The 10,710-nt window shown below is 42.8% G+C and overlaps 1 protein-coding gene across 1 annotated transcript in view; it reads left to right on the top strand.

Moving 5' to 3' along the window:
- The first annotated feature begins 9,454 nt into the window (after positions 1 to 9,454).
- Positions 9,455 to 10,710, top strand: part of pnp4b (purine nucleoside phosphorylase 4b) — a 12,537-nt gene continuing 11,281 nt past the window's right edge. Inside the window, exons 1-2 of the mRNA XM_076279461.1 lie at positions 9,455 to 9,477; positions 10,535 to 10,707. Of these exons, the coding sequence (XP_076135576.1) occupies positions 9,455 to 9,477; positions 10,535 to 10,707 (196 nt within the window). The remainder of the gene's footprint in view (positions 9,478 to 10,534; positions 10,708 to 10,710) is intronic.

Raw genomic sequence — 10,710 nt, 5'->3', positions numbered from 1 at the left:
AACAACATTTTAGAGATGGTCCTGGACAAACATGACAATGTGGGTCCTGGACCAACATTGTAAAGACGGTCCATGTAAAGACGGTCCTGGACCAACATTCTAAAGGCGATCCTGGAACAACATTCTAATGGCGGTCCTGGACCAACATGGCAATGTCGCTCCAGGACCATGTACAAACAAAAGTGACTGCTTTAGCCTATTACCAAGCTACATTAGTAGTCCAAAAGTGTGCACCTTAGCCAATGGACTATCATTATACCGGCTTGGCACTTCACATAGTTGCATGCTGCGCCTACCTATTAGCAAGCTAATTTGGTAGCATAAATGTATGTCCCCTAGCCTAGCCTCTAACATTTGCAAGAATAACAGCGGCACCAAGATTGCTTAATGAGCTTCAAAGCTACTTCAACTACTGTATCCCTTCGAAATAGGTTTTTTAAAAGATGCATAGCCACTGAATTACCTTTTAGGAAGCTAATGTATTACAGCAGCGGTTCCCAAACTTTTTTCCCCGCGGACCACCTTCTACATCCTGACTCGGCTCGGGTACCCCCACCATAAAACACATAAAAAAGTAACTCATTCTATTGACGCATTCCAGGCATCGTTGTTTAATTAGCCGCCCTACATGATAACATAATCAAAATGTGCAACTGGTCTATGAGCTCTCACAAAAAACAATGGAGAACCACATTAGAATGGTTAGGTAGCATCTCACTGCAGACAACGCACTGTGGCTTTGGGCAGTCTGTCTCCCAATCCATCATACTTTCGCTTTCTTCGCGCAGTCTTTTCTGTCTCGTTCTTTCTTTTATCCCCCTGCGCTCCATCTCCACCTTCATTAGTCTGCCCCCCATCCCATTCCATCATTACCTGTGTCCTGCTCTGTTATATTAATTAGAGTATTAATTAATTAATCATTTTTAACTCCTTTCCGCCATTGCCCTTTTCATCTCGCGTACCCCCTAGTGGCAGCTCGCGTACCACCGGGGGTACGTGTACCACAGTTTGGGAATCCCTGTATTACAGTAAATGCATGGTCCCTAGTCTGGCAGCTAACATTAGACAAACATAGAACCAAGTCAGCTAAAACGAAAAAAAAAAAAATCTAAGGTGCATATGTTCAGATTCCACTCTTCCACCATTTATTTTACAACTACACACAAATATGCAAGGACCTACCTGTATTGAGATACAAGTTCTGGTGACCCACTGGTTGTTTCTAGAGGGAAATTTTTTAAATCGCAATGGGAGAAGCAGAAGGCTCACATTGATGACATCAGAAGGCTGTGATTGGTTAAAGAATTGTTGGTCCAGGACCGTCTTTAGAATGTTGGTCCAGGAACAACTCTTACTTGAACAAATCACGTTCACCTTCAACATGCCATCTTGAGACGTCTTGAATGCATCATTAACCTTTGCCCTCCTGGTAATGACATAGGTCATAGCTGTAATTAATGTCCCCTAGCTGTAATTAATGGTTTCTGAGAGTCCACCATGCTGATGGAAATCAATCAGGTATGCCTAATTAACCCCCTGTGTTGTCCTATTTGGAGGGTGTTACCAGGCAGGGATAAATGGAAGTGTTTGGCTAAGTGAGTCAGTTACATGCTGTTTGTTGCTCACGTGCTACTGTTAAGGTGGTGCCTAGCGGCTAAAAGCAAAGGCTTAATCACAGAATCAATACACTCACTATGTAAGCCCTACATACCTGCTGCTTTGATGCTTTTCCTTAGTAATGGCTTGACAACTGAAGGAAAATAGCTGAAGAAGAAAACAGATCTTCTTATCTTGACAAGGTCCACATTCATAATTTGCATCAACAATGACAAATAATATGAATGTAAAACAATGTACAAAGTGTAGGCTACTGAATATGTGTCTTCTTACAGTTCCACTGTAAACCCTGTCATCATGCGATGAGTTTTTATAAGGACAGTTATCCCTGTTGTATAATAATCCTACATGGGCTACCTGTGGTGTATCTGTGTCATCTATGCACAGATCACTTGTAACTTGTTAGATGCAACAACCTCTTATAACCCTAGATTTTGGTTGAAGCACTGTGATCTTGCTGATGTCTAACTGCAGGCTGTTACTGTTATGGCGCATGACAGAACGTATAACTGGGTTTTTGTGTTTTGTGTGTGTATTACTGGAGCAGCAATCAAATGAACACAATTTTTTCAAAAGCAAAGTTTGGGAGAAGCCATAGGGATGATTGACAGCTTCTACATTACATTACATTACATTTGGCTGACGCATTTTTAACCAAAGCGACTAACAACATGGTAAACAGTTTAAGTTTTAGAGCAATTCTCAACAATATTAGGACAATTTAAAAAACATAAGAATAAGTACAGTAAGAATAAGTGCATCAGTGAGTGCTGTTTTTAACAGTTACGTGTCCGTTTAAGACGGCTGGTGAGTGCTAGGATAGAAGTGTTGCTATGAGAGGAGATGTTCTCTAAAGAGCTGGGTCTTCAGGAGTTTTTTGAAAATGGAGAGGGATGTCCCTGCCCTTGTAGGAACTGGCAGTGTGTTCCACCAACGAGGAACAACAGATGAGAAAAGTTTGGATTGGCCTGAGCGTACCGGAGGTAGAGCTAGACGTCGTTCGTCTGAGGAGCGCAGCGGTCTGGAGGTAGCGTATGTCTGTATGAAGGCATTCAAGTAGGTAGGAGCAGAACCGGAGACTACTTTGTAGGCAAGCGTTAGAGCCTTGAATTTGATGCGGGCCGCCATAGGTAGCCAATGTAGCTGGATGAGTAGCGGGGTAACATGTGCCCTCTTGGGTTGGTTGTAGACCAGGCGCGCCGCCGCGTTCTGGATCATCTGAAGTGGTTTCACTGTGCAGGCTGGGAGACCTGTCAGGAGGGCGTTGCAGTAGTCGAGTCGTGAGATGACTATTGCCTGAACCAGAAGTTGGGTGGCATCTTGAGTTAAGTAAGTCCTGATTTTCCGTATATTGTAGAGTGCGAAACGGCATGACCGGGCGACTGAGGCAACATGATCTGAGAAGTTTAGTTGGTTGTCGAGAACAACTCCTAGATTTCTTGCAGTCCTGGTAGGTGAAACAGACAGGGAGTCAAATTTGATGTTGATGTCGTGGTGTATGGTAGGTTTAGCTGGGAGGACCAGCAGTTCAGTCTTTGAGAGGTTCAGCTGGAGGTGGTGTGCCTTCATCCATGTAGCTATGTCTGAGAGGCAATCCGAGATCCGTGCTGAAACCAAGGGGTCATCAGGTGGAAAGGACAGCTTCTAGTAGGTTTAAGACCTCCGTACCTGTCCTATTCTGTCCAAGACTCACACCTCCTCCCCATTCTCCTCCACTGCACTGGTGCTGTAGTCTAAGCCCACACCGCTGCCCTGTCCTTATTGGGTATCGGCAGACATTGCTATCTCCGGGCATTCTACAGGCATTCCAGGACCATGGCCAGCTACCAATCCGAACATGCTTATTCACAAGCATTCCGATGGGTGGACAAGTGAATTAGTCTCTAACTGGACCTGGCCTATGCTGTACAGTGTGCTGCCAGCTGAACCCCTTCAGGACAACCCAGCATCCGCACACTGATTATTAAAAAGCAGCTGTAGTTATCTGCTCATTTCTACAGTCAGCGGGGTCCCAGTAGGGGATGTGTTTTCGAGGGATAGTCTGGCTCTTAAGGGCCAGCAGCAGCAGCAGCAGCAGCAGAAAACAACAACAATAACAACAACACATTTGGGAAAATAAAAGAAATCACTGGAGCAGGTGTTTTCCACAGCATGGCCTCCTATGAGGACCATTGCTACCCCAGCGCCAGGAGATGAGGAGCGTGGTCACAGAGGTGGAATTGATCAACTCCAGTGACGTTAGCGCTGGTGTTGTGAGGATGACACTCGGCTGGGGGTCCTAGAGCCTCCTGTGGAGAGTCCTGAAGGGATGTGTGTGAGTGTATGTGTGTGCGTGTCTGTGTGTGTGTGTGTATGTGTGTTTGTGTGTGTGAGAGAGAGTGTGTGTGTGAGTGTGCGTGTGAGTGTGTGTGTGTGCATGTGCATGCATGCATCAGTGTGTTTGTGGGTGTGTGTGTCTGTTCATGCCCATGTAGCAAAAGAGGTATTGAGGAACATTCTCAATCACTAGTCAGGGCTATGGCCACACCGCTGCTTGCTAATGTTGTAGTGGATTTTGATTTCTATCTATCCGATCAAAGGACTCTCAATGTTGCCTGATGTGGTATCATGTGGCTTTACTCTCTTTCTCTGTAACTGAGTAACTGATCTTGTAAAACAAATAATAGTTCAGTATTGTGACACTGTAGATCTATAACATGGCTGCCTGCGAGGGAAGAGAGTGTTCTTTCCCAACCCTTAGAGTGGTCTTCTCGAGAACCTCCTCTTTCAAAGGAATGAACTTGTGTTTAAGGGGACCATAAAAATTGAATAAGGGTTTTATGGACTGTGCTGGTTGTACAGTAATGAATGAGGTGAAGAAAGCAGATTGCCATGTATTTATCTTATCTAATCCTCAGACAAGGAAGATAGTGAGCGTCTTTAAATGTGTCTCCCAAGACTAATTGCTGAATAATGTAGTCTGAGGTAGAGAACAGATGGGGAATGCAGTCACACTGCGCACGTACACTTACACACACACACACGCACACACACTCTCACACACACACACATATGGACACACACAAAAATGCACGCACGAACGCACACTCACTCGCACACACGCACGCATGCACACACGCACGCACGCAAGCACTCACACACACTCACACACACACACACAAACACACACACACACACACACACACACACACACACACACATGTACAAGCATGCACATCACACACACACACACGTGTACAAGCATGCACATGCAAATGCACAAATGCACAAATGCTGCAAAATACCAACACAAACACACACGCAAGTTCACATATGTCAGTGGAGAGAGACAGACAGACAGACAGACAGACATTCAATTCAGACTGTTTATTTTGGGGGTGAAGTGTCTGGAAATACTTGTACAGTCATGTTTGCATCCCCTTTCCCCTGGAGTCAATAGGTTGTTTGCTGTCAGCAATGGCCTTGTATGCCTGCTCTCTCTCTCTCTCTCTCTCTCTCTCATTCCCCCTCCGTTGGGTTGCATGTGTGTGTGTGTGTAAGTCAGTGACCCATCAAGTCAGATGGCAGCTGCAGTCTAGGCCAGAAGTTGTGGTCAGACCCCAAGGCAAATCACACACTTGGCTAGGCAGGTATTCAGACTAATTCACCAACCTGCTCCAGCCGTGGGAGAGGTAAACATGGCTTCTGCAAACACCCTGCTGTGGTGTAATATTATCAGGCGTGTAACATTACATAATGTTATAGATGCTGATTCTGTTATTCAATCAATTGATTATCCTTTTCATAATTTGTAGCTTTTGTTTACTAATAATACACATAAAAACTGACTGATAATGTTCTCATTGTCACTTGTAGTTGTTACATCACAGCAGAATTATCCTACTTAATTGTCACATCCATCCAGCAAAAGAACTGAGTCAGAATCCCAAGCGGAATATTCTTGTTTCCTTTATCGATTATCATTTGCATTCATGATTATCATGCTAATTATTTAGTATGCAAATCAACAAAGATGTGTTTCTGTGTGTATATTTTCCTTGAGTGTTATCACTACATTTGAGTACTAATTGTAAAAATGCAGTTGATGAACCTACTTATTGGCTGATTAGTGTTTGCTGCATGTTTTAATTGTTTGAATGTTTATTTTAAAGGTACACGCTGACTTTTTGGGACTTATTCACCGTATTCCCCAGAGTTAGATAAGTCGATACATACCCTTCTCATCTCCGTCCATGTAGTTACTCGATCTGAGACACAGCCATTTTGTAAGCATATACATACTTGGAACTATGCTTCATTTAGGCAAATCACTGCTCCTTGGGAAGTAAACAATTCGCTTATTCACCCGGCGGCCAGAACGAGGCTAAAGGGTACACTTGCCATTACACCTAAGTCCAACAGATGGTGGTGGTAATGCACTCCGTTTGTAGCCTGGCTAGCGCCACCACTTCTCAATGAGACGTGGTCTGGGAACCAAACGTTCATTTTCTTGTATTTGAAAAAAATGCCCAGATCCGTTTATTGGGTGCCACGGATGTCTATCAAATGCGTCTGTGCATAGCTCATCATCGTCTTGCTTTCCCCCTTGCTGTGATTGGTCTCCTATCTCAGGCGAAAATTTGCTCCATGGTCTCCAGGCTGCCTTAGCAGCGTGAATCAAATCGCGCGCAAGGCAGCATGGGAACACCCAGGCTACTCCGTTTGCAAACAGAGTGCCTTTAGCCTCGTTCTGGTCCCCGTTGGCTTTCAGGTGCTGCGTGATATCATTGTGCTGCTGCACCCATGGTACGTTCGCAACAATCCTTGATTATTACGCCAGAATGAGAGTATAGTTCCATGTCAAATCAGCCTAGAAAATCGCCATGTTTCATTTTCCGTTAGTCTTATTACACTTTCTAACTTGAGAAGAGACAAGTTTTAAATAGGAAAATTACCGGAAATCTTTTTACTGGAAGTCACTTTTAAGCGTGATGCTAGCGGGCGAGATGCTAATGGTCTAATCCGATTCAATGGTCTATGCTAGGCTGGAGCTAAAAGTGATATCGCCAGACTCAGAGAACGGCTGGATGAACTGGAGAAAGGTAAAACTCAAATGTTTGACTAATTGTTTAATTTCCCCAAATAGTGGTGTTACCCTTTAAATAGGCTACCCAGAGACTGAGACCATTGTTGTAGTGAGACCATTAGACCCCGTTTACATGTACAGTAGGGGAGAGTGGGGTGAGTTGTGCCAGTTTTTACTTAAAGTGACTTTAAAGGGAGGCCATGATAGTAATGCTTCCAACTACAATATGAACATATATTTCAGGATGTGGTGCATCTCTGGGAACAATCACTTTCAATCTGAAATATAGTATTTAAGAGATATAGCTTTCTGAAAAAAGTGGTCTTGTGGCACAACTTGCCCCCGGTGCGGGGTAAGTTGTGCCTTTGAAGAGAATGCATTGGGGTAAATTGTGCCATCGATTATTGAAGTAAAACAGTATATTTTGATCTCAGACACTGTAATGCTTTATAAAAGCTAGACAAATTCAATACAAAATTACTCATTTAAGGTTTATTTAAAGTTATTTTACAACATCAAAGGTCAATTTTCAAGCCTATTGCGCCACACAAGCACATCAAAGGTCATTTTCCATTGTCACACCAGTTTCATCCATGTTGTAGATCTTGTGTGGAGGGAAGTCATACCTGAAATGAGATTAAAGTTTTGTTGATCAGAGAAGTTTAAGAGAGGTGGATAAACTATAATAAGAGGTTGATAAACTCAATTTCTGACATTTCAGAGGTGGATAAACTGTGTTTACTTGCACTTAGCCTCCACTACATCCCTGGTTAGTGTAAATGAAAACTTTTCTGTTCTGAAAACAGGTACAATATAATGTGGATTCTCCTTCTCTGTAACTGAGTAACTATTCTTGCAAAACAAATAATAGTTCAGTATTGTGACACTGTAGATCATTACATGGCTGCTTCCAAGGGAAGAGTGTTCTTTCCCGATCCCTTAGAGTGGTCTTTCAAAGGAATGAACTTGTGTATAAGAGGGCCATAATTTTGGATAAGGATCTTATGTACTGTGCTGGTTCTAGAGTGCAAATGAATTACAGAACACGATCAGCAGAACGCTACCACCACTGTGTTTGTGTGTGTGAGAGAGAGAGAGAGAGAGTTTGTGTGCATGTATTGGAGGTTGTAAGTATGCACATACATGAGTGTGTTTTTTTGTGTGTGTGCAGGTGAGTGTGAGATTGAATGAGCAAGCCCATGCACATGTGCGTGTGTGCTTGCATGTTTCCTTTCTCCATAATTTCATCTTGATCCGCCTGTGCAGTATCACCCTCCATTTACCTCTGTCTCCAACACATGTGTTACCTTGGACTCAACTGTCCTGTCCTCCACTCCATTGGTTCTCAGCCACACATCTCCCCCTGTGAAAGCTGTGATCTGTAATTTAAAACTTTGACCAGAGGAGACCTTATACGTTTCAGAAAAAAAAAAAAAAACACTTCTGTCGTGACATATAGCCCAGTGTTATACAAAGCGTATGTGTGGGGTAAGGGGATGGTGTAAAGGGGGAGGGGTGGTGTTTTATAGACTTCATAAAACACAGTGTGATTAGCTTTCATTGTGGCGCCAAGCACTGTTCGATAATGGATACAGGTCCTGCCAAGCACATTACTACCCAGAGGTGTCGGTCAGGATCTGTATGCCACGATGCACAGTCCACTAACCCCTGTGCAGCAGGGCCAGCAGGAGCATAAGGCCACTCAATTTGGGGATTATTACACATTTATGTAATCACCTGCTGCCTGGCCGCTGCATGGATTAACCCAAAATTACGCTGGAGCTGCCAAAACAGGTGATTTGATTTGATATAATGGGCATAATGACAGAGGAAAATGGTGCCATAACACCTGCAGTATTATGGGATGTAAGGGATTTCTTTCAGGGTGCCTTTGTTGCATTTGTGTACACTGTATTGCTGATATGGAAACAGCAAATAGTGTTTTAAATGTGGATGTGTTCCTTTCCATTTCTATTATTCTGTGTTGGGCCAAGAATATATGTATGTAGCATAAGTCAAACATGAAGGTAATTCAAAGTAATATCCATGATACAAATCAGAAAGTTGTCTGTCTGACTTCATATCAAGTGTACTTATTGCAGTGTACTTAATACAACTCCTGCCTATAACATAAAGAATGAACGCTGAACTTAAAATTTGTATTGAATATTATTAAGTACATACAGTAGTACCTAAATATATAAGTGTAGTAAAGTAGTTGTTATGGTGCAATAGCAAAATGTGATATAACTACATCTATGAGGGAGATAACAATGGCACTTCAGATGGGGCTGTAAGTTATGGTCTGATCACAGTCCACAGGTCTATCATGTTTGGCACATGTGTGGGATTCTAGTTCAATGGTAGGGCAAAGGAGATAAAAGCTGTTATCTGGAAGGTCATTACATGATGGAACAGCAAAAAGAGTGCAGAAAAGTTACTGAGCATCATTACTGTTCAAAAACACACCCTATTTACTCATTAAAACATAAAAAAATCACTTGCAGTTGCAAACATGTGTTTTGGTCTCTCTTATGTGGACAGTGTGTCCCTTTGATTTAGCTGATATCAGAGTTTGCTGGTTGAGTAGAGGTCAGTTTCCTGGAAAAATATCGTATAAACGCACCCCTATCACACTGAACTCCACCAATGACATCAGACCAAGCGTGAGGTGCAAGCTGTCCTGTCTATCTCCTTATCTATTCACTGCCTGGAAACCCCTTCAACTCTTTCTCATCACACATCTTGCTTAGAATGCATACAGAGGGGAACATGCACACTAAAGAGAATTCATGGTAATGTACAAATATATATATATATATATGTATATATTTCTTTTGAAATTAACCTAATTCAACGAAATACTGATAAAGGAAGGTGCCTACTTGATAACCCCAGTAAAATGGTCTGGCTGTCCTGTTGGTGATGTTATTGCTTGCAAAGGTTTTTTTGTTGGTGATTTTGTTTTTGATGGTAAACAGGCTCGGCTGTTGATTGGCCTCTGTGGGAAATCTCCTCCCAATAGCGCAAGGAATTTAACACCTTTCCTGTGTGTATCGGAATTTACTTTTTAAAAACACGTCAGAACAGAGCTCAGAGAAATTTCCCCTGAATCTCCAAAGAGAGGGTGAATCCTACAGAGTAAAACAAACAGCGCATAGCAGAAAAGTGTGTGTTTAAGTAGAGAGGAGAGTGCTCTTGTTCTCTTGCTGACGACAGTATATGTAACTCTTTCCAAACAGCAATTTCTTCAGAAGATGATGTTGCTGTATTAAGCAAATAATATGATTCTGTGGTCACAAATCAAGCTTGAGATTTGCTCACAGTTATCTTGATTGTCCTTTATAGGATCTAATTTTGATCAAATACATAAATGAAGTGAATGCCACGACCATTAGCCTGAACATGTTTTTTTTTCTCTGGACCTTAGTATTTATTGTCACTCAATTCCTAGACCAGACGGAAAAATGTTCCTTATTTTCCTCCTACCTTATCAAGCCGCATCAGTGATTATAGTGTATCTAGTGAGCATTCAGCAGTTTTAACATACCAGCACGGTAAAATCCCTAAAAGTCCAGAAGTGCTCTGAAGTTCAACAGTATATGTCAAAGGTGCTTTTTGGTAGGGAGCACCAAAGTGCAAGGGGAAAGGACCAGAGGCACTGTTGTTGTCCTAAAATATAAAAAGCCTTCTTTTCTGATGGCTATTTAATACTGAAATTCTTAAAAAACATGTAGGCTACTATGGGAAGTGAGTGAGCTGAGTCGCACGTAGCAGCACAAACAGCTTTCTTGTGAGTGTAAGATGCTTGATTTTTGATGTCCACTGACTGTGTGCTTGCCGTGATCTCAGCTGCTGCTCGTTTGAGGACTGTAAGCTGACGACGGACTGGCTGCTGAGCCGGACGCGGCACCGGCCCAAGATCGCCGTGGTGTGTGGCTCGGGACTCAGCCTCCTGGCCGACGACGTCACCAACAAACAGACCTTCAGTTACGAGGACATCCCCAACTTTCCCGTCAGCACAGGTG

Source organism: Alosa pseudoharengus, unplaced genomic scaffold (assembly GCF_046254945.1).
Source record: "Alosa pseudoharengus isolate Yale_2024_CS ecotype anadromous, Long Island Sound unplaced genomic scaffold, YU_APseudo_1.1 YU_APseudo_1.1_scf_12, whole genome shotgun sequence".
NCBI lineage: Eukaryota > Metazoa > Chordata > Actinopteri > Clupeiformes > Clupeidae > Alosa > Alosa pseudoharengus.
This window is presented reverse-complemented; position numbering and strand designations above follow the sequence as displayed.